Source organism: Astyanax mexicanus, chromosome 8, assembly GCF_023375975.1.
Source record: "Astyanax mexicanus isolate ESR-SI-001 chromosome 8, AstMex3_surface, whole genome shotgun sequence".
NCBI lineage: Eukaryota > Metazoa > Chordata > Actinopteri > Characiformes > Acestrorhamphidae > Astyanax > Astyanax mexicanus.
This window is the reverse complement of record NC_064415.1, coordinates 5,280,222-5,304,500: the sequence shown is the minus strand read 5'-3', so window position 1 is coordinate 5,304,500 and position 24,279 is coordinate 5,280,222. Positions and strand designations below refer to the sequence as shown.

General features: G+C 37.4%; 2 protein-coding genes and 1 pseudogene across 2 annotated transcripts in view; all 3 read left to right on the top strand.

Moving 5' to 3' along the window:
* The window catches only part of LOC125803781 (E3 ubiquitin-protein ligase TRIM39-like), a 74,151-nt gene extending 67,125 nt beyond the window's left edge, over nt 1–7,026 (top strand). The window contains exons 2-7 of the mRNA XM_049481979.1: nt 4,331–4,924; nt 5,021–5,116; nt 5,204–5,437; nt 5,533–5,680; nt 5,754–5,780; nt 5,881–7,026. Of these exons, the coding sequence (XP_049337936.1) occupies nt 4,337–4,924; nt 5,021–5,116; nt 5,204–5,437; nt 5,533–5,680; nt 5,754–5,780; nt 5,881–6,425 (1,638 nt within the window). The 5' untranslated portion in view covers nt 4,331–4,336 and the 3' untranslated portion in view covers nt 6,426–7,026. The remainder of the gene's footprint in view (nt 1–4,330; nt 4,925–5,020; nt 5,117–5,203; nt 5,438–5,532; nt 5,681–5,753; nt 5,781–5,880) is intronic.
* LOC125803786 (E3 ubiquitin-protein ligase TRIM39-like) lies at nt 302–19,507 on the top strand (annotated as a pseudogene).
* LOC125803789 (E3 ubiquitin-protein ligase TRIM39-like) lies at nt 303–12,947 on the top strand. The gene is made up of 7 exons (XM_049481987.1): nt 303–379; nt 10,617–11,180; nt 11,277–11,372; nt 11,460–11,693; nt 11,789–11,936; nt 12,010–12,036; nt 12,137–12,947. The coding sequence occupies exons 2-7, from the start codon at nt 10,623–10,625 to the stop codon at nt 12,682–12,684; spliced, it is 1,611 nt and encodes a 536-aa protein (XP_049337944.1). The 5' UTR covers nt 303–379; nt 10,617–10,622; the 3' UTR covers nt 12,685–12,947.
* Nucleotides 19,508–24,279: the final 4,772 nt, after the last annotated feature.

Sequence of the window (24,279 nt, the reverse complement as noted above, 5' to 3'; positions counted from 1 at the left end):
AAGGGTTTTAATTGGTGACCATGTCTTATTGGGATCTTACTTAGAGCTGTATTTCTCTGTTTTAATGATTTTTTTTTATTAAGAATAGTCAAAATGAGGTGATTTCACTGTTGATAATGGGTGAAATTCAATGCTATTTTACAAAACCCACACATATTTCAGACTTGATGCATGGATGGGAGTGTACTTATAACCCAATATGATTACAGTCATGTGTGTTGTGCAATTACCTTCTAAATGTAGTTGCCCTTTGAGCTCACCGTTGAACTATATTACTGCTGTTGTGTTTTTACTCACTGTGCAGCGTTTCATTCCCGTCACCCACAACTGGATTAACTAAGATACTCAACCACAGATACAGAACAGCTATTGTACTGCAGTAAGTAATCTGTAAATCTGTACATTTCCGAATGTGACATGGTAAATAGGCCTGTTCTCGCTTATTTCTTTTGTCTGTTTAATTTAAAGCACTAATTTGGTGCAACTTATGTAGAAACAGGGAAACTGATGTTCTTATTTTTGTGCCTTCACTACTAGACTTTTTGTTCTTCTGTCTATGTTTGTATATGTACTGTATAGTCCTATCATTTTTAAGTCAATTATGGACAGTATTACCAGAGTAAGCATATGTATTGTGTTGTGGTGATCATATTGAATGGTTTAGAACAGTTAGTATCACTGCATTGTGTTATGCATCAAAGTCCAAGGTTCAAACTCTTATCATTTCCTGGGTTTACAAGCTCTACAGATCTCGTTGTTGAATGTTCTCACAAAGACCCACAGGTGAGATCTGCAGAGTTATACTGCAACAAATACAATAGAGATAGACTGTATTTTATGACATTTGTATTCTTACTAATTTATAAGAAGCCCATCAACAGACTCTTTTATTGCTTTAACGCGCCGTTAAAATAGCATCAGAGTTTAGAAATTCAGGTTAATTTCTGTCGTGTTTCTATTTTAGCGTCAGAAAACACAGGAGCTCCACTGACTGAAGTAAACCTAGACAACAGTCAATCATTAGAGTTTATTCCTATAGGTGCTCCCAGACCAAACCAGCTCCCAAACCCAGACTTTAAACTCAACAATGAACAAAATAAAGAATTAAATAACATTTGTGTTCCCCTAAATAAGCTCCTGGTTTCCCTTCACAACGTGAACGTGCAGGTCAGTATCCTCTGCTGAGACGCACAAAAGCGCCACACTGTTAAGATACGAACGTGCCAAAGTCAGAGCTCACCTGGCTCTTAAGGGGAAAGACGACTGGCACACTGATTGGTTTATTTCACATTACGCCCAAAACACATTAATGATTAATTAAGAGAAAATGCAATAAAATGACAAAAGCACTGTACAATGAGTCTAGGAACAAGAGACCATTTCACATCATGAAATACCTGACCCTTAGGAGCCATGGCTGCTTGGGTGTGTCCTCCACCTCCCAGATGTCTCCGTAGGCTGTTCAAATTTTGCTCTCTTGAGAAACACCCAGTGTTGGGCACTTTACTTTGAAAAAGTAATTAGTTATAGTTACTCGTTACTTCTCCCAAAAAGTAACTGTTACTAACAGAGTTACTCCACTATAAAAGTAACTGGTTACCAGTAAAAGTAACTATCGCGTTACTTTTATTATTTGCCTGTAAAAAAAAAAAAATCAATTATGTATTTACTACTATTATTAGAAAAATAACAAACGAAAATATATGGAGTGAATTTTGTGCCAAAAGTTTTACGTAAAAAAATAAAATCCACAATCAAAATTTTAAGAATCAAAAGAAAAACATGTATGTTGCAAATTCAAAAGAGAAAAAATATATATCAAATATATATATTTAAATATACTTGGTTATTTTGTTATTCTTTGCACTTATTTGAAAATTATTTTAGTTTGGATTTTGCCAGTCTTTGCTTTCATTTTTGGATTTTTTTGGATTTTCTGTGGATTTTTGTGGATTTTGCTGCTAAAGACTTTTGCTTCTGGAATCTCTCCTTTGCTTCTGCTTCATTTTTTTGGTTCTGATTTTTGGCACACTTCACGGGTGGGCGGGGCTTAGAAGAAGGCGTTCCCCTTTAATCTCTATTGGTCACCTACCCTGAACCCTCGTCTGAGACAGACCACGCCCACCCCGCCAGCTTCAAGCGCTCTTCCAAACATGGCGGAGCGAACGGGGTTCAGCTCACAGCAGCACCAGCAGGTACTTTTCCAATTAAATTTCATACAGACGTTATGTTTAATGTTATATTTCTTTTTTAAGTAAGTGTTTAACTCTATTAAGATGCTCATGTTAGCGGGGTGTGCTAAATATCCATGCTTAAATTATACTAGTTAGTTAGTGAACACTAACCTACCTAGTCAGTGAGTTAGCTAGTTTACCTAGGTTATCTGGTCAGCGAGTTACCTAGCTACTTAACCTAGGTCATCTGGTCAGTGAGTTAGCTAGTTTACCTAGGTCATCTGGTCAGTGAGTTAGCTAGTTTACCTAGGTCATCTGGTCAGTGAGTTAGTGGGTTAGCTAAGCTAGTTAGGTTACCTAGTCAGTGAGTTAGCTAGTTAACCTTAACCAGCACTTACTTGGCTTTACCCTGGGGCATAATAACTAGCTTAGCTAACCCACTAGCTCACTGACTAGGTAACCTAACTAGCTTAGCTTACCCACTAACTCACTGACCAGATGACCTAGGTTAAGTAGCTAGCTAACTCGCTGACCAGATAACCTAGGTAAACTAGCTAACTCACTGACTAGGTAGGTTAGTGTTCACTAACTAACTAGTATAATTTAAGCATGGATATTTAGCACACCCCGCTAACATGAGCATCTTAATAGAGTTAAACACTTACTTAAAAAAGAAATATAACATTAAACATAACGTCTGTATGAAATTTAATTGGAAAAGTACCTGCTGGTGCTGCTGTGAGCTGAACCCCGTTCGCTCTGCCATGTTTGGAAGAGCGCTTGAAGCTGGCGGGGTGGGCGTGGTCTGTCTCAGACGAGGGTTCAGGGTAGGTGACCAATAGAGATTAAAGGGGAACGCCTTCTTCTAAGCCCCGCCCACCCGTGAAAAGTGTGCCAAAAATCAGAACCAAAAAAATGAAGCAGAAGCAAAGGAGAGATTCCAGAAGCAAAAATCTTTAGCAGCAAAATCCACAAAAATCCACAGAAAATCTAAAAAAATCCAAAAATGAAAGCAAAGACTGGCAAAATCCAAACTAAAATAATTTTCAAATAAGTGCAAAGAATAATAAAATAACCAAGTATATTTAAATATATATATTTGATATATATTTTTTCTCTTTTGAATTTGCAACATACATGTTTTTCTTTTGATTCTTAAAATTTTGATTGTGGATTTTATTTTTTTACGTAAAACTTTTGGCACAAAATTCACTCCATAAAAATAAACCCAAAATTTTGACAAAAATATAATCTAACGAATTAAAAAAGAAGAAAAAAAAAAAAAAAAACGAAATTCCCCACACAACCAAAGAAAATTACTAAAACTTACTAAAACAGAAAAAAACGTAAAAACACGTCTGGGGATGAAATTAAACAAACCAAGCCACACTCAAAGGAAATATGTATATATAAACAAAACAAAATACTGGACAAAAACAACTATCTAATGACCGTTAAAATGGTATTATTATAACAGTTTAACAGCTGGATCAAACAGCTTCACCAAGAGAAAGCAGCAGCACCACAAAAACCGGAGCAGCTAAAAAGAGCGTAACGTCCTTAAATCGGAACTTGGCCTGTCCACGGCAATCACTGAATTAATTAGAGCAGCAAATCGTCACAATTGTGCCTCACTTCACCACGCCAAACCACGTAAACCTACAGGCACAGCGGCCAGAAGCTCAAGTTCACCGGAAAGAGGAGGGGTTAACCAGGGCAAAGCGAAGTAAAAAAAAAAAAAAAAAGTGAATTGAGCAGCTAAAGTAACGTGCAGTAACGAGGTGTCGGAAATGGTAACGGCGTTATAGTTACAGTCAGAGTAATTAGTTAGATTACTCGTTACTGAAAAAAAGTAACGGCGTTAGTAACGCGGTTAATTTCAGCGCCGTTACTCCCAACACTGGAAACACCCCTCCAGATTTAAAATGTGAGATCCTCATGGCTACCCAGCATTGGAAGGAGCCAGCTGGTTCTGGAAAAAGGTGGCTGCCCCTTTTTTTTCGATGTCACACCTTGACCATCTTCTGAGGGTCCACAGACCCTTCACCCCTACAGCTTTCCTTATCTCCACCAGCAGCCTTGTACAGTACACAAAAATGTAGCTGATCTGACTGATATAATGAATTCAATCTTAACGCATCTCTGTGTCTCCTCAGTCAGTCATGGCTTCCTCCAGCAGTCTCCTGTCTGAAGATCAGCTCCAGTGCTCTATCTGTCTGGATGTGTTCACTGATCCAGTCTCTACTCCATGTGGACACAACTTCTGCATGGTCTGTCTCAGAAAGCACTGGAACAGCAGCTCACACTGCCAGTGTCCAGTCTGTAAGAGAGAATTCCCCCAAAGACCAGAACTGTCTATAAACACCTTCATCTCTGGACTGGCTGCTCAATTCAAGAAGTCAGTTCAGGTGAAGTCCAGCAGAGCTCCAGAGAAACATTCCTTCAAATCTAAGAAGGTGCTGTGTGTCTATTGTAGTGAGGGGAAGCTGGAGGCTGTAAAGTCCTGTCTGGACTGTGGGCTCTCCTACTGTAACTCTCATCTGATGCCTCATAAAACTGCAGCTAAACTCAAGAAACACAAGCTGGTGGATCCTGTGGAGAACCTGGAGGACTACATCTGCCAGAAACATGAGAGACCCCTGGAGCTGTTCTGTAGAGACGACCAGACGTGTGTGTGTCAGTTCTGCACTGAGACGGACCACCGGACTCACAGCACTGTTCCTATAGAGGAGGAGAGTGGAGAGAAGAAGGTGAGAGATGTTTAGACAGAGAATTATTAACACTAATTTTACTATTCTCCTATTTTTCCTAAGAATAACTGATCATAATGTGTCTCTTTATCACAGACTCAGCTGGAGAAGACACAGGCAGAAGTTCAGCAGATGATCCAGGAGAGACTGAAGAAGATCCAGGAGATCAAACACTCTGTAGAACTCAATAAAGTGAGATTTTAAAGCGTTTAAACTCATTTTAAATATGAAAGCTGCTCTTTAAACAGTGTTATTGTTCTTATTGTTGTCTCCTGTTAGAAAATCAGAGAGAAGGAGAGAGCAGACAGTGTGGAGATCTTCAGGGCTCTGGTGCGCTGCATTGAGAGAAGCCAGGCTGAGCTGCTGGAGGTGATGGAGGAGAAGCAGAAAGCAGCAGAGAGGCAGGCTGAAGAGCTGATTAAAGAGCTGGAGCAGGAAATCACTGAGCTAAAGAGGAGAGACACTGAGCTGGAGCAGATCTCCCACACTGAGGACCACCTCCACCTCCTACAGGTCAGAGTCCCTCTGTTTCTCAATAGTAATGCAGTCCATCACAGGACAGCACTGCCCATGCTGAGGGGTTTCTCCTCTCTCCTGCTGTACTGTAGATTTACCCATCCCTCTGCAGACCCCCACACACCAAGAACTGGACTGACGTCAGTGTTAACACTCCTCTGAGTGTGGAGAGTCTGAGGAGAGCTCTGTCTCAGCTTCAGGAACATCTCACACAGGAGATGGAGAAGATTGATGAGAGTGGTAAGTGTTTACTGTTCAGGTTTTTAGTAATCCTGAAATTAGAATCTAATAATCTTTATTATTTTCCAAACAGAACTGAAGAGAATTCAGCAGTGTGCAGGTGGGTGGGGCTTTCACTGATCACATGATTCAGTCTGTATATTTCTCTATTTCTTACAGTATGTTGATTAAAATGGGTTTATACTGTGTTTCTCTCTCAGTGGACGTGACTCTGGATCCTGATACAGCTCATCCTTTTCTCATCCTGTCTGATGATGGAAAACAAGTTAAACATGGAGACAAACGACAGAAACTCCCTGATAATCCAGAGAGATTTAGTCTTGCTAGCTGTGTTCTGGGAAAGGAGGGTTTCTCCTCAGGGAGATTTTACTATGAGGTTCAGGTCAGAGGAAAGACTAAGTGGGATTTAGGAGTGACCAGAGAGTCCAGCAAAAGGAAGGGAGATATTACACTGAGTCCTGAGGATGGATACTGGACTGTGTTGCTGAGGAAGAAAACTGAATATAAAGCTGGAAAATCTTCTTCTGTCCTCCTCTCATTGAAACAGGCTCCCCAAAAGGTGGGGGTGTTTGTGGATTATGCGGAGGGTCTGGTCTCCTTCTATGATGTTGAGGTCAGATCTCATATCTACTCTTTCACTGGTCAGTCTTTCACTGAGAAACTCTATCCATACTTCAGCCCCTGTTTCAATGATGGAGGTAAAAATTCAGCTCCACTGATCATCACTCCTGTTCAGCATGAATAATAAGGTTAATTTTCCATCACTCTTTGAAATTCATGAAGCTCTTTTTATTTACCTCTATTCTTAGTAAATATTTCTGAAATATACTTTGTAGACCAGCGTCAGGGTTTTGAATCTGATGCGGGCGGCAAGAGGAAGCCAGTGTAATGAATCCAATTCATCCTGCATTTATAATGCATGTTTTATTCCAGCACCATTGGCTTTATCTCCCCTCAAACATATAAGTATATACTAGAACAGGGTGAAAGGAGGATATTAATAAAGTATACAGAAAAACAGACACAGGATTATAGTCTGTAATTATTATACAAACCTTAAAGTGTCCTAATATGATCAGTGGAGCTGAAAAAAAGGATATAAGAATGTAGAAGTAGAAACAAGAAGATGATCATAATGTTATGTTCTATCTGTTTAAGTTGAAGAACAGAAACTCCCTGATAATCCAGAGAGGTTTAATGATTATTTATGTGTTCTGGGAAAGGAGGGTTTCTCCTCAGGGAGATTTTACTATGAGGTTCAGGTCAGTGGGAAGAAGTTCTGCTACCACTCATCTTTATCATTACTGATCCTCTAGAAACAAATCCAATAAAGAAATTTACATGTACACTGTTCGTGTTGTCCACCTTTATTTTCAGCTTGTTAAATCACTTAATCTTAAGGTTTTCATTAAATGATCAATTATCAATTCAGTCACTGATTAAAGAAAGTACCAAATGAATAAATATATAAAGGATTATTTAGGCACTGGAATGTTCACTTCAGTTCAGCTGTATAAAGGCATAATACTGATTATTACAGGTTTCTTTAATTAAATTAATCAATGATCTTAAAGACCTGTCTGTATTAGTCCAGAATAAAGTTGAAATTAAGCCCATATCACTGGTAATTCCCACTTTAAAGCTTTTTGATTTGTAAATATTTGTTCATATTTATTTTGATTTTGTTATTGAAATATAGTTTATATGTCAATGAAATTGATTTTTTATGCACAAATAAACACATTTAATTTGTTTATTTTTACTGAACGAATTGATTATACATTTCCAGATGTACACTAATGCTATGTTCACATTACCAGGCTGAAGTGACTCAAATCTGATTTTTTGCTCAATTTGGCTCAGATCTGATATTTTCATGGCTATGTGAACATGTGGCTTTTAATGTGAACGTAGCCTATATGTCCAAATGTTTGTGGACACCTTTTTAAGTTGCACCCCTTGTTGCACCCACACAGCTTTTATAAAAATCAGATTTTAGTCAGTTTCATAAGTCGGATACGTCAAATCTGAATTGATGCGTCTTAAATTTTATTATTAAATTAGTATTATTAAATGCATGACCTAAGCAATAAATAAATAAATTAATAATGTTCTGAGCTCTGCTGAGTTTGTTCTTCAGCAATAGGCTAAATAGATTTTTTTATTTATACAAATAAATTGGGTTCATAAACTGGTGCAGCCTTACCTTTAAATGTCATGATGATACAAATTCACTAATATAATGATACAAACCCTCACCAACCACATGAGGTAATTATTGCACTTATTTGGCTAAAGCTGAGCAACCACCTGAAACACTAAAGCAACCACCTGGGATACCACAGCATCTGCCATAGCAACCACTAAGCAAAATTATGTCAACCACCTCTTATTTTCTGGATGACAGAAAGAAACTAAACACGAATTTTCAGAACTATCAATAAAACACCTTCTTACAACAGATGACCTCATTATATATATCTCCAAACTTTCATCATCTTTTAGTTTCATTTCGTATTTATATCTACTGTAAAACTGTTCTACTGAGATTGTGTTTAATTATCTACATATATTTACTAAATGATGAATGATTATTGATTTATTTGATATATTGATTAGAGCTGCATACTGTAACACTGCTTTAATTCAGTTGTGTTTAATTACCTACATATATTTACTAAATGATGAATGATTATTGATTTATTTGATATATTGATTAGAGCTGCATACTGTAACACTGCTTTAATTCAGTTGGTGAAGTTCAGGCTCCACCTGCTGGTTAAAACATGGAGGTGCATCAACCCATCCTCATGAGGTGGTGGGCGTGGCCTCGTGACGTCACTGAGGAGAAACGAGAGTTAAGCGAAGCTGCTTGATAAACAGAATTGAGCTCCTTCTTTCAGCAGGACATAATCTCTCATTTGAAGCTCTTTCAGTCAGGTAAACTCCACAGGTAAACTCTGAAGGAGCAGAAACACCTGGACGAGGGAGAAGAAGTGAAGCTGGTAATGTATGGCGTCGTTTTACTGCCAATAGTCGAGAGTGAAGTTTTTGAATGTAAGAGTCTGTTTCATGCAGCGCTCACGGATTTTATTTGCTCACGTGTAAAATATAGGTGCGCTCTCACAAATTTACCATGCTCTCTCTCAGATTAACTCTCCTCTTGTACGAAACATCGCGCGCTCTCAGATATATCATTCTCGTGTACCATCTGTCTGCTCTTAATGTTTTGAGAGAGCGCGCGCACTTAACTTCCCCCTGTGTGCTCGCGGAGCGATTTTTACTGCAGCAAAGCTACCAAAAGTCTCCAGCCAATCAGAAGTGGCAAAAGGATTTGACCAGTTAAATAGACCGCTGAGGTCGTGCGTCATTCTGTAGTTCTCGTATGGCTTATAAGTGTCTCAAAGTTCTCAAAAACTCGCCTCTATCACATTCTGTGGTAAATACATCTGTTCAGAACTCTGTACGTTTTATTCTGTGTACATTTTCCTCCTATACATCACTAGATCCTCTGAATTATGAGATCGTTTAAGAGTTGTAATGAGAAAAAATGCTTGCTTTAAGCTAACGCTTAACTGTGGCAGGAAATGCCAGAGTACTCGATTCTGCAGTACACCAGCGAACTCCGGTCGGATCGCGTTTTGCACTATTCTTCTTCTTCACAGAGGATCATTAAAGTATTTAAACAGGTGAAAACTCTATCAGTATGGTGATGTTGAGCAGTGTAGCCTGTCTTAGAGCTTTAAAAGGCAGATAATAAGAGAAAGTGGTTCTCAGTTCAGGAGCAGCGCTTCCCCATGGGTTTAGTATTTAGTATTTAGTCATTAATTTATACTAATTACATACTAAACACATGCCCCAAATTATCAACTAACAACTAATCAACTAACTAACTGCCCTCACTGAGGCGAGCTGTGTGTTACAGCAGTAAAACTAGCAGGACAGAGTTACTCCAGAACCACAGAGCTAACCCAGCTAACTGAAGAACAACAGAGTCTAAAACACTTGTCCTGTAAAACATGTAGAATGGCTTAATGTGAGTTTTTTTTTCCACTGAAAGACATTATAAGGATGAATCTTAACGTGGCTTAATGTACTGAAACAACGAGCCAGAAAGACCAAACATTGAGATTTATTTCACCAAATAAAAAAAAAGGTAAATGGTAAAACGTGCTACAGTGTTTAAAGCTGGTTTTGGAGTAACTCTTTATTGCTGGGTTAGTTTTTTTTTTTTTTTGCTGTGACACATCCAGCTCTCCTCACAGAGGTCAGTTAGTTCATTAGTTGGATCAGCTGTGTTTAATATACTGTAAACATATTGCCGGAGTTTGCTGGTGTTGTGCCGAAAAGAGTCCCCTGCTGATCTCTGCAGCTGCGCTTGGATGTGAGTTCTGTGTGCTGTAGCATTAGCTCAAAGCTAGATATATGATATATCCCAGATATGATATATCTGAGAGTGCGTGCGATGTTTCGTACAAGAGGAGAGTTAATCTGAGAGAGAGCATGGTAAATTTGTGAGAGCGCACCTATATTTTACACGTGAGCAAATAAAATCTGTGAGCGCTGCATGAAACAGACTCTTACATTCAAAAACTTCGCTCTCGACTATTGGCAGTAAAATATGATGCCATAGTAATGCCTCTTAATCTTCCTCCTGTTTCTGCTTCCTTCTGTTCAGCTATTTTTTTTACATTCACTGCTCTTTTACGTGTTTAAACTGCTGTAAGACGCTCACTTCTGTTCTCCAGCTCAAGCTGTTCACTTTAGTTCAGTCCCAGAGTTCAGCTTTAACAGCTGGAATGTGGAGATGATCAGCAGCTGGATGGGTTTGATGGTGAAAAGTGTGGAACTGTTTTCATTCACTGACTAAGAATTACTCTGAAATGATCTCTGTGCTCTCAGATCACCTTCATGCTGCTTCTCTGTGTCTCCTCAGTCAGTCATGGCTTCCTCCAGCAGTGTCCTGTCTGAAGATCAGCTCCAGTGCTCTATCTGTCTGGATGTGTTCACTGATCCAGTCTCTACTGCATGTGGACACAACTTCTGCATGGTCTGTCTCAGAAAGTACTGGAACAGCAGCTCACACTGTCAGTGTCCAGTCTGTAAGAGAGAATTCCCCCAAAGACCTGAACTGTCTATAAACACCTTCATCTCTGGAATGGCTGCTCAGTTCAAGAAGTCAGTTCAGTTGAAACCAGTACAATCTCAGGTCTTCTGTGATTTCTGTGATGAGAAACGTGCAGCTCTGAAGTCCTGTCTGATCTGTATGGCCTCTTACTGTAAAACTCACCTGGATCCTCATCAGAGAGTCGCTTCATTAAAGAAACACAAGCTGATGGATCCTGTGGAGAACCTGGAGGACTACATCTGCCAGAAACATGAGAGACCCCTGGAGCTGTTCTGTAGAGATGACCAGACGTGTGTGTGTCAGTTCTGCACTGAGGGAGACCACCGGACTCACAGCACTGTTCCTATAGAGGAGGAGAGTGGAGAGAAGAAGGTGAGAGATGTTTAGACAGAGAATTATTAACACAAATTTTACTATTCTCCTATTTTTCCTAAGAATAACTGATCATAATGTGTCTCTTTATCACAGACTCAGCTGGAGAAGACACAGACAGAAATTCAGCAGATGATCCAGGAGAGACTGAAGAAGATCAAGGAGATCAAACACTCTGTAGAACTCAATAAAGTGAGATTTTAAAGCGTTTAAACTCATTTTAAATATGAAAGCTGCTCTTTAAACAGTGTTATTGTTCTTATTGTTGTCTCCTGTTAGAAAATCAGAGAGAAGGAGGAAGCAGACAGTGTGGAGATCTTCAGGGCTCTGGTGCGCTGCATTGAGAGAAGCCAGGCTGAGCTGCTGGAGGTGATGGAGGAGAAGCAGAAAGCAGCAGAGAGGCAGGCTGAAGAGCTGATTAAAGAGCTGGAGCAGGAAATCACTGAGCTAAAGAGGAGAGACACTGAGCTGGAGCAGATCTCCCACACTGAGGACCACCTCCACCTCCTACAGGTCAGAGTCCCTCTGTTTCTCAATAGTAATGCAGTCCATCACAGGACAGCACTGCCCATGCTGAGGGGTTTCTCCTCTCTCCTGCTGTACTGTAGATTTACCCGTCCCTCTGCAGACCCCCACACACCAAGAACTGGACTGACGTCAGTGTTAATACTCCTCTGAGTGTGGAGAGTCTGAGGAGAGCTCTGTCTCAGCTTCAGGAACATCTCACACAGGAGATGGAGAAGATTGATAAGAGTGGTAAGTGTTTACTGTTCAGGTTTTTAATAATCCTGAATTTAGAATCTAATAGTCTTTATTCTTTTTCAAACAGAACTGAAGAGAATTCAGCAATATGCAGGTGGGTGGGGCTTTCACTGATCACATGATTCAGTCTGTATGATTCTCTATTTCTTACAGTATGTTGATTAAAATGGGTTTAAACTGTGTTTCTCTCTCAGTGGACGTGACTCTGGATCCTGATACAGCTCATCCTGCTCTCATCCTGTCTGATGATGGAAAACAAGTTAAACATGGAGACAAACAAGAGAAACTCCCTGATAATCCAGAGAGATTTGATTTTTGTGTCTGTGTTCTGGGAAAGGAGGGTTTCTCCTCAGGGAGATTTTACTATGAGGTTCAGGTCAGTGGGAAGACTGAGTGGAATTTAGGAGTGACCAGAGAGTCCAGCAACAGGAAGGGAAGGATTACACTGAGTCCTAAGAATGGATACTGGACTGTGTGGTTGAGGAATGAAACTGAATATAAAGCTCTGGATTCTCCCTCTGTCCTCCTCTGGTTGAAACAGGCTCCCCAGAAGGTGGGGGTGTTTGTGGATTATGAGGAGGGTCTGGTCTCCTTCTATGATGTTGAGGTCAGATCTCATATCTACTCTTTCACTGGTCAGTCTTTCACTGAGAAACTCTATCCATACTTCAGTCCTGGTCTCAATGATGGAGGTAAAAATTCAGCTCCACTGATCATCACTCCTGTTCAACATTATAAATGAGCTTTATTGTTTATTTACTCTAACATAAACTAATTTTTTGTGTCAGAATAAAAAATGAGGTTCTAAATTAAAAGTAGATTTTGGGGAACATTCAGTCAGTTTCTGTTTAACAAATTAATATCTAAATAAAATCTTAAAAATTTCTACAACAATATTCTCTTTAAATCTGTTTTAAAGATCGTTGTCTTTTAAGTTTTTGTTCATTATGTCGGTGATGTTCATCTTTTATTTCCTGTATTAAATCATTCCTGAATAAACTGTGAGATCTGTAGGTCTGTGGTGTTTTATTATATTTAATATGTTTAATTAATCTAAATGTTTATTAGATGTTTAATGATTACTGAATGTGTTTAAATCAATATTGAAATAAACAGGTATCAAAAGTCAACTGGCGAAATCTGCTTTTAGCTAAAGTTCACCAGTGAACTAATATAAATCTAAATAGAATAAAAAATACTTTCAGGAAATATTTTAATGTCTTCGTTAATTATTTAAATATTTTTAGTTAGTATTTAATTTACTTTAGTAAAGTGGTATTTTTATCTACTTCTTTTATTCTTGTTATTTTTAGGTACTGATTAGCTTTATCTCTGGTCTTTTTTTATCTCTATAGGATCTTCTAACCAGTAAAGTCTGGATCTCAGATTTAGCAGAAGTTCAGTACACACTGTGTTTCAGCTCAGATTCAGTATTAAACACACAAAAACCCTAAAACACCCCAAAATCGGTTTTGTACAATAGTTGTGTTTACTGCTTTCACTCTGTGCTGTTTTATTTGGCTGAGGTTAATTTTGTGCTCATTTTTACTCTTAAATATGAAGACTGTTCATACGGTTGTTTGAGTGACACCATAGAGGAACAGCTTTTGGTGCTGATAAAAACCATCTTTAAAATTAGTTTAAAATATATTAACATTTATTTACATAGTGTGCACTGATTACTGATTTTAATATAAACGTTCATGTATGAGGTATCAGAAAAAAACAGCTGTACTCAATAACATAGCTGTACTTAAAACATTGTCTTTATTTTACACTATATAGTTATTTTATCATTCAGAAGTTTAAAATGTTCAAATTAATGCAGTAATGCCTTTTAAAATATTCTAATATTTGCTGTGGTAAAAGTACAGCACTCTATTTATGTGATAATAATTGCATAACTGTGATGATAATGATTTAATACAGTATTTTATAAGGACTGCGATTAAATGTACTGTATGCTAGAGTTTAAAAAATATGAATATAAAAATATATAAATATAAAAAAAATATCAGGCAAAAATATCCAGCCCGTTCCAACCCGACCCATAAACTGTCATTATGAGCCTGAGCCCGATTTAAACTCCACATTTTTTTTAGTAAGTAAAGTGTTAAAACTGAGCTTTTTAAATAATTTTCAGGCTGTTTCAATAATATAAATCTGTTCAGAATGATGTTAATTAACATTGCAACACTGAAGAAGCATAGACCTATTATTTAATAAAAATGTTTATTAAGAACAGATACACACAGCGCTGCAAGTCAAGTGCGTAATGCAACAAATAGAGGAGCTCACGTGTGCGTGAGACCCAGAGCTGCGTGATTATAACATTCTAACTAGTGCAACTTTTTTATTTAAAGCACAGTTTGATTTGTTACTTTGTTATATTGTGATTATCACTCCATATCTTTATATAAAATAAAAATAGAATTAAAAACACACAATTACCTCACAGATCATTTTCTTGGGTATCGGGTCGGGCAGAGAATCTAAACTCTACTGTATTCGTACTGTAAAGTTTACTACAGTAGATAATCACCGTCAGCAGGTTCCTGAAGGTTGTGATGATGCTCCAGTGCAGTGCAGTAATCACCAGTAGATGATAGGAGGACGCTGTGCTGTGATGCTGAATCTGCTGTTGAGTTTGGTGGTGAATGTATTAGTTAGTGATTAATGTATGAAGTGGGAGAACGTTGTGAGCGGTTCAGTTGGGGGTTTGGGTATTGATTATTGATCATCACTCAGGTTCAGGATCATCAGAATCTTTGTGGTTCTTCTTTATCTATTTTCAGGTCTCTCTCTCTCTTTCTCTCTCTCTCTCTCTCTCTTTCTCTCCTGCAGATCAGACTTGATGATTTCAGATCTTCAGCTTCTTCCCCTATACAGCTCCCTCAGCTCAGAGTTGCCAGGTTTGCGGTTTTCCCGTCAAATTGGGCTTGTTTGAAAATCCAGTCGCGGGTAAAAAATCAGGGGTGGTGGGTGCTTTTTTGGGGGGCAAGTTCTATCTTCTTTGATTTACAACAGTAAGAACCAGGAGAACATAACTATGGGACGTAACCCATTGCAAGGACTAATAAATAAAAATGTTACCATTGCATTTAGATTTTATTTTTACATTTACTATGCAGTTCATCACAAAAAGGCAAGGCCAAATCAAAGTTTTTATTTTTCTTTTTAGAATGAGCTTTTTCATTTTAGATTTGACTGTGAAATGCCTGTATGGTAATGAAAATTAAAAGGCAAAAAAATTGCCTTTTTAATATTTTTTATTTATTTATTGTCACATATAGCCCATGCTTAATTGAAAAAAAATATTGCAAATGAAGTGATTTAATTTTATTTTACAATATTTTCACACAATTGAAAAAAAAGTGCAAAACTGTATTTGCATTTTTTATTTTAGTGTTTTCATTTCAGTTTTATTTTTGGCAGGATTTACTTCCCATACACACAAAGAGAGAGAGAGAGAGAGAGAGAGAGAGAGAAATTCACCATGTAACTGAAAATCACAAGGCAATTAAAAAAACTGTTAAAGAGGAGAGAAAACAGTTCAGGAGTGGGAAAAAAAAGAAAAAATAAGGAAAAAAAAGTACCTAATTACATTATTGCTAATTATATTACTATTAAATGTTCTTGACTGGGATATAAAACTGTTATAAAACAACAAATAAAACATTAATGTTACAATATTATTAATTACTTTAAGATAAATAGCAATACTGATAATAAATCCCTTATAAACTAAATACTAAGTCGTTCACTCATAGTTATTTTTCCATTTGCTTCAAATGTGTGACAGACAGATATTTTGGGCTAAATTAAGCTTCTGAAGGGCAGGTTTTAGACTGATTTTGAGTTTTTGGAGTATTTTTGTTGGACCTGGCAACCCTACCTCAGCCCCACTCATCACATCTGCAGAGAGCTTTCCTGCTCCTTCAGTTTAGCTCCTCCTCCTCTGGACCAGAACAGCTCTGACTTATTCCATCATGATGCTGCTTCTGAAAGTGACAGTCTGTATCTTCTTCAGCAGATGTTCTTATCATTTCCTCTGATCTTCTGAAACTCCATGATCTATGAGAGCTTCCTCACCTCAACATCTTTGATCTTCTGTTGGGGCCATCCACAGATCCACAGAGATAACTGAGCTACAAAAAGCATATTACCAGTGAAGAAGATACCTCATCTCCAGATGCTGCTGTCCATCATCACATCCATCATCCAAACTTTAGACCTTCAGCTTTTACCTTCTAACAACCAGTTCTTACACAATGTCCCATTCTATTTAGATACATTATAATCTGCTGTACACTCTCTGAACTTCTTACCTGCTGTGTTCTCCTATCTAGAACCCTGTCTATATCTAACACACCCTTTCCCAGCATGAACCGAACAGTAGAACAAACACTGAGAGAATGAGATCTGAACACAAGAAGCAGAGAGTTTATTTAGAGAGTAATGATTGAACTGTGACTGAATTCATCAATACTTCATTTTACAAGCTGTTCTGACAAGAGTCTGACTAGAGATCTCCACCAGAACATTACTGGATAAAACCTAAACACTTAAACTCTTTAAAACCATCAATAAAACACCTTCTTACAAAGGATGAGCTCATTATTCATCTCTCAAAACTTTGATCATTTAGTTTAATTCCATAAAGAGATTTTTATTAGATCAGATTCTCATAAAAACAGCAGAACTTTAATATTCTAATCTACTGTAAAACTGATTCACTTAAGTTATTAATGAAGTTTAATTACCTACATATATTTACTAAATGATGAATGATTATTGATTTATTTGATATATTGATTAGAGCTGCATACTATAACACTGCTTTAATTCAGTTGGTGAAGTTCAGGCTCTACCTGCTGGTTAAAACATGGAGGTGCATCAACCCATCCTCATGAGGTGGTGGGCGTGGCCTCGTGACGTCACTGAGGAGAAACGAAAGTTAAGTGAAGCTGCTTGATAAACAGAATTGAGCTCCTTCTTTCAGCAGGACATAATCTCTCATTTGAAGCTCTTTCAGTCAGGTAAACTCCACAGGTGAACTCTGAAGGAGCAGAAACACCTGGACGAGGGAGAAGAAGTAAAGCTGGTAATGTCTCTTAATCTTCTTCCTGTTTCTGCTGGAGATCCTTCCTGTTCAGCTCATTTCTAACATTCACTGCTCTTCTAGTTTCATCATTTTTATAAAGGTGTTTAAACTGCTGTAAGACGCTCACTTCTGTTCTCCAGCTCAAGCTGTTCACTTTAGTTCAGTCCCAGAGTTCAGCTTTAACAGCTGGAATGTGGAGATGATCAGCAGCTGGATGGGTTTGATGGTGAAAATTGTGAAATTGTTTTCATTCACTGAATAAAAAATATTCTGAAATGATCTCTGTGCCCTCAGATCACCTTCATGCTGCTTCTCTGTGTCTCCTCAGTCAGTCATGGCTTCCTCCAGCAGTCTCCTGTCTGAAGATCAGCTCCAGTGCTCTATCTGTCTGGATGTGTTCACTGATCCAGTCTCTACTGCATGTGGACACAACTTCTGCATGGTCTGTCTCAGAAAGTGCTGGAACAGCAGCTCACACTGCCAGTGTCCAGTCTGTAAGAGAGATTTTCCCCAAAGACCTGAACTGTCTATAAACACCTTCATCTCTGGACTGGCTTCTGAGTTTAAGAAGTCAGTTCAGAAGAAGTCCAGCAGAGCTCCAGAGAAACGTTCCTCCAAATCTAAGAAGGTTCAGTGTGACTCCTGCAGTGAGGAGAAGCTGGAGGCTGTAAAGTCCTGTCTGGACTGTGGCGTCTCTTTCTGTGACCCTCATTTATCACTTCATAAAACTACACCCAAATATAAGAAACACAAGCTGATGGATCCTGTGGAGAACCTGGAGGACTACATCTGCCAGAAACATGAGAGACCCCTGGAGCTGTTCTGTAGAGATGACCAGACGTGTGTGTGTCAGTTCTGCACTGAGGGAGACCACCGGACTCACAGCACTGTTCCTATAGAGGAGGAGAGTGGAGAGAAGAAGGTGAGAGATGTTTAGACAGAGAATTATTAACACTAATTTTACTATTCTCCTATTTTTCCTAAGAATAACTGATCATAATGTGTCTCTTTATCACAGACTCAGCTGGAGAAGACACAGGCAGAAGTTCAGCAGATGATCCAGGAGAGACTGAAGAAGATCCAGGAGATCAAACACTCTGTAGAACTCAATAAAGTGAGATTTTAAAGCGTTTAAACTCATTTTAAATATGAAAGCTGCTCTTTAAACAGTGTTATTGTTCTTATTGTTGTCTCCTGTTAGAAAATCAGAGAGAAGGAGGAGGCAGACAGTGTGGAGATCTTCAGGGCTCTGGTGCGCTGCATTGAGAGAAGCCAGGCTGAGCTGCTGGAGGTGATGGAGGAGAAGCAGAAAGCAGCAGAGAGGCAGGCTGAAGAGCTGATTAAAGAGCTGGAGCAGGAAATCACTGAGCTAAAAAGGAGAGACACTGAGCTGGAGCAGATCTCCCACACTGAGGACCACCTCCACCTCCTACAGGTCAGAGTCCCTCTGTTTCTCAATAGTAATGCAGTCCATCACAGGACAGCACTGCCCATGCTGAGGGGTTTCTCCTCTCTCCTGCTGTACTGTAGATTTACCCGTCCCTCTGCAGACCCCCACACACCAAGAACTGGACTGACGTCAGTGTTAACACTCCTCTGAGTGTGGAGAGTCTGAGGAGAGCTCTGTCTCAGCTTCAGGAACATCTCACACAGGAGATGGAGAAGATTGGTAAGAGTAGTAAGTGTTTACTGTTCAGGTTTTTAATAATCCTGAATTTGAAGTATAATAGTCTTTATTCTTTTCCAAACAGAACTGAAGAGAATTCAGCAGTATGCAGGTGGGTGGGGCTTTCACTGATCACATGATTCAGTATGTATGTTTCTCTATTTATTACAGTATGTTGATTAAAATAAGTTTAAACTGTGTTTCTCTCTCAGTGGACGTGACTCTGGATCCTGATACAGCAAATCCTTATCTCATCCTGTCTGATGATGGAAAACAGGTTAAACATGGAGACAAATGACAGAAACTCCCTGATAATCCAGAGAGATTTGATCCTTGTGTCTGTGTTCTGGGAAAGGAGGGTTTCTCCTCAGGGAGATTTTACTATGAGGTTCAGGTCAGTGGGAAGACTGAGTGGGATTTAGGAGTGACCAGAGAGTCCAGCAACAGGAAGGGAAATATTACACTGAGTCCTGAGGATGGATACTGGACTGTGTGGTTGAGGAATAAAACTGAATATAAAGCTCTGGATTCTCCTCCTGTCCTTCTCTCATTTAAACAGGCTCCCCAGAAGGTGGGGGTGTTTGTGGATTATGAGGAGGGTCTGGTCTCCTTCTATGATGTTGAGGTCAGATCTCATATCTACTCTTTCACTGGTCAGTCTTTCACTGAGAAACTCTATCCATACTTCAGTCCTTATCTCAATGATGGAGGTAAAAATTCAGCTCCACTGATCATCACTCCTGTTCAACACTATAAATGAGTTTTATTGTTTATTTACTCAATCAGAATCTAATTTGTTGAGTCAGAATTAAAAATCAGATTGTAGATTAAAAGTAGATATTGGATAAATTCAGTCAGTTTCTGTTTAACAAATTAATATTTAAATAAAATATTATCAATATTCTCTTTATATCTGTGTGAAAGATCATTGTCTGTTAAGTTTTTGTTCATTATGTCGGTGGTGTTCACCTTTTATGTTCTGTATTAAATCATTCCTGAGTAAACTGTACAATCTGCAGGTCTGTGGTGCTTTTAGCTAAAGTTCACCAGTGAACTAATATAAATCTAAATAGGATAAAAAATAACTTTAGTTAATATATTAATATCTTCGTTAATTATTTAAATATTTTTAGTTAGTATTTAATTTACTTTTAGTAAAGTGGTATTTTTTACTATCTACTTCTTTTATTCTTGTTTTTTTAGGTACTAATTAGCTTTATCTCTGGTCTTTTTTTATCTCTTTAGGATCTTCTAACCAGTAAAGTCTGGATCTCAGATTTAGCAGAAGTTCAGTACACACTGTGTTTCAGCTCAGATTCAGTATTAAACACACAAAAACCCCCAAAACACCCCAAAATCGGTTTTGTACAATAGATGTCTTTACTGCTTTCACTCTGTTTGTGTTGTTTTATTTGGCTGAGATTAATTTTGTGCTCATTTTCACTCTTAAATATAAAGATTGTTCATATGGTCCATTGAGTGACACTATAGATGAACCGGTTTTGGTGCTGATAAAAACCATGTTTAAAATATATTAACATTTATTTACATAGTGTGCATTGCTTACTGATTTTAATATAAAAGTTCATGTATGTGGTATCAGAAAAACAGCTTATTACTTAATAAATGTTTTAAAATGTAAAAAATATAGAATTGTGTATTAAATGTACTGTATGCTAGAGTTTAAATCGGGCAAAAATATCCAGCCCGTTCCAACCCGACCCATAAACTGTCATTATGAGCCCGAGCCCCGATTTAAACTCCACATTTTTTTTAGTAAGTAAAGCGTTAAAACTGAGCTTTTTAAATCATTTTCAGGCTGTTTCAATAATATAAATCTGTTCAGAATGATGTTAATTAACATTCCAACACTGAAGAAGCATAGATCTATTATTTAATAAAAATGTTTATTAAGAACAGATACACACAGCGCTGTGAGTCAAGTGCGTAATGCAACAAATAGAGGAGCTCACGTGTGCGTGAGACCCAGAACTGCGTGATTATAACATTCTAACTAGTGCAACTTTTTTATTTAAAGCACAGTTTGATTTGTTACTTTGCTATATTGTGATTATCACTCCATATCTTTATATAAAATAAAAATAGAATTAAAAACACACAATTACCTCACAGAGCATTTTCTTGGGTATCGGGTCGGGCAGAGAATCTAAACTCTACTGTATTCGTACTGTAAAGTTTACTACAGTAGATAATCACCGTCAGCAGGTTCCTGAAGGTTGTGATGATGCTCCAGTGCAGTGCAGTAATCACCAGTAGATGATAGGAGGACGCTGTGCTGTGATGCTGAATCTGCTGTTGAGTTTGGTGATGAATGTATTAGTTAGTGATTAATGTATGAAGTGGGAGAACGTTGTGAGCGGTTCAGTTGGGGGTTTGGATATTGATTATTGATCATCACTCAGGTTTAGGATCATCAGACTCTTTGTGGTTCTTCTTTATCTCTTTTCAGGTCTCTCTCTCTCTTTCTCTCTTTATCTCTCTCTCTCCTGCAGATCAGACTTGATGATCTCAGATCTTCAGCTTCTTCCCCTATACAGCTCCCTCAGCTCAGAGTTGCCAGGTTTGCGGTTTTCCCGTCAAATTGGTCTTGTTTAAAAATCGCGGGTGAAAATTCAGGGGTGGTGGGTGCTTTTTTGGGGGGCTAGTTTTAAAAAATCAAAGAAAAAAACAAAAAAAGTGGGTGTTGCCTTGAATGTTACGTCAACACGACGGGGAAACGTGTAAAATCCACACTAAAATCAATCTATCATTTACAGCAGTAAGAATTGAGATTTTATTTTTACATTTATTATGCAGTTTATCACGAAAAGGCAAGGCTAAAGTAAAGCTTTTATTATTATTTTTTTTTACAAATATATTTTAGATTTGACTGTGAAATACCTGTATGGTAATGAAAATAAAATAGCAAAAAAGCTTTTTAATTAAATTTTTATTTTTGTCACATATAACCCATGCTTAATTGAAAAAAAATGTATTGCAAATGAAGTGATTTAATTTTATTTTAAAATATTTTCACACGTTTGGAAATAAAAAGTGCAAAATGGTATCTGCATTTTTCATTTTAGTGTTTTCATTTTAGTTTTATTTTTGGCAGAATTTACTTCCCATAGAGAGAGAGAGAGAGAGAGAGAGAGAGAGAGAGAGAAATTCACAATTTAACTAGAAATCAGAAGGCGATTAAAAATATTGTTAAAGAAGAGAGAAAACAGTTGGGGTTGTTGCACCCACACAGCTTTTATAAAAATCAGATTAGAGTCACTTTCATAATTCGGATACGTATGAACGGTCAAATCTGAATTGATGCGTCTTAAATTTTATTATTAAATTAGTATTATTAAATGCATGACCTAAGCAATAAATGAATAAATCAATAATGTTCTGAGCTCTGCTGAGTTTGTTCTTCAGCAATAGGCTAAATAGATTTTATTTTATACAAATAAATTGGGTTCATAAACTGGTGCACCCTTACCTTTAAATGTCATGATGATACAAATTCACTAATATAATGATACAAACCCTCACCAACCACATGAGGTAATTATTGCAATTAGTTGGCTAAAGCTAAGCAACCACCTGAAACACTAAAGCACCCACCTGGGTACCACAGCATCTGCCATAGCAACCACTAAGCAACATTATGTCAACCACCTCTTATTTTCTGGATGACAGAAAGAAACTAACCACGAATTTTCAGAACTATCAATAAAACACCTTCTTACAACAGATGACCTCATTATATATATCTCCAAACTTTCATCATCTTTTAGTTTCATTTCGTATTTATATCTACTGTAAAACTGTTCTACTGAGATTGTGTTTAATTATCTACATATATTTACTAAATGATGAATGATTATTGATTTATTTGATATATTGATTAGAGCTGCATACTGTAACACTGCTTTAATTCAGTTGTGTTTAATTATCTACATATATTTACTAAATGATGAATGATTATTGATGTATTTGATATATTGATTAGAGCTGCACTCAGACTCACTCTGGCACTATTACACTTACTTATTTATTAGTTCATACATGAAAAAATGCAGCACCAAAGCACATTTATGGCGTTACTCACAGAAATAAAAAAAAGAGAGGAGCTAGGTCCAGCTCTAATTTACACTCTTTACACTCCAGTGCACTTAGTGTAAAGGGCTCTTAAAGGGACAGTGTTCACATTACAAACACTTCCTGAGATTTTTAAACGTATCCACTTAAGTTCTAATTCAGAAATCCTGAGGTGTTTACAATACAGTAAAAAAAGGTTCCTCTACATTTACATTTAATTTACATTTATGGTATTTAGCAGACGCCCTTATCCAGAGCAACTTACAACAAAATCATAGCTAGTTTGTAGAGACTTGGATCAAGAGATACACAAAACTTTGATTATGTTTAGAACTCAAGAAGATTTTTTTTAGGATTAGTTTAGGAACTCTGAAACGATGATTCTTCAGTCACCGTTTGAGGACTGCAAGTGACTCTGCTGTTCTGACACCCAGTTAAAGTTCATTCCTCCACCTTGGTCCTTTAGAAGAGAGAAGAGTCTGGATGTTTGTTTTGTTTGTTTTCTTAGGTGCATCAACACAAATGTTAGGTGCACTGACTTCAAGGTTCAAAGGTTGACATTTTTGTCCAGCTAGCCAATATTGAATTGTAAATAATTAACTAACAATCTGCACAGCATAAAGTTCTTTATTTGAAGCACAATTCTAGCAGAAAGGTAATATATGGAAAATGTATTGGTATATAAAGATAGATAGATAGATAGATAGATAGATAGATAGATAGATAGATAGATAGATAGATAGATAGATAGATAGATAGATAGATAGATAGATAGATAGATAGATAGATAGATAGATACTTTATTTATCCCAAAGGAAATTTAGAAAGAGTCAGGATGTTTGTTTTGATTTTTGTTAGTTTTAAAGGCATGGTGGGTCAAGCTGAGCCATACTGTAGCTTTACTGGTCTTAAATTTAAGCTTAAATCACTTAAGATTAATTACATAAAAATAAAATGTAAAAGTGCAAGTGTTCAAACCGGACATCTAATAGCTCAGTATCATATGGATTATCTTTCATGACCCAAGACCAATTTTATATAGTTTGATGCACCTTTATTTACCTAATTTATAAAGAATTATAGGAAAAAAGTCACACATGTCAGCGGTTACTCAAATACGTCTTAAAGAGTAACTACACTCTAAGACATTTTTACATTGATAGTTGAAATGTGAAAACGCTGCAGTAATAATCTATGCCCTGTCTAAAACACTTAAAATTAGATGCAATTATTAAGAGAATTTAGATATTTGACCATATTTTGATTAAAGTGTACTTAATAAAGTCAAAATAAAATAAAATAGATTTTCTTTTTTGTTCTTGGTTTACAAGTGTAAGTCTACAAGCTGATCTGATGACACATAGTAGATAGTGGATTAGCTTCAATAGCTAAAAGCTAACCGCTAACTGTGTTTCCGGGCTGAATTAATCACTTTTGTGTTTTTTTAATAAAAGATTGATTTCTTAGTGCTGGTT

What these genes read in the sequence shown, in the direction of transcription:
- LOC125803789 (XM_049481987.1), top strand. Translation starts at nt 10,623, where the DNA reads ATGGCTTCCTCCAGCAGTGTCCTGTCTGAAGATCAGCTCCAGTGCTCT. An exon ending in GGAGAAGATTGATAAGAGTG is followed by an intron (nt 11,937 to 12,009) that starts GTAAGTGTTTAC and finishes TTTTTCAAACAG; the next exon opens with AACTGAAGAGAATTCAGCAA. An exon ending in GAGAATTCAGCAATATGCAG is followed by an intron (nt 12,037 to 12,136) that starts GTGGGTGGGGCT and finishes TTTCTCTCTCAG; the next exon opens with TGGACGTGACTCTGGATCCT.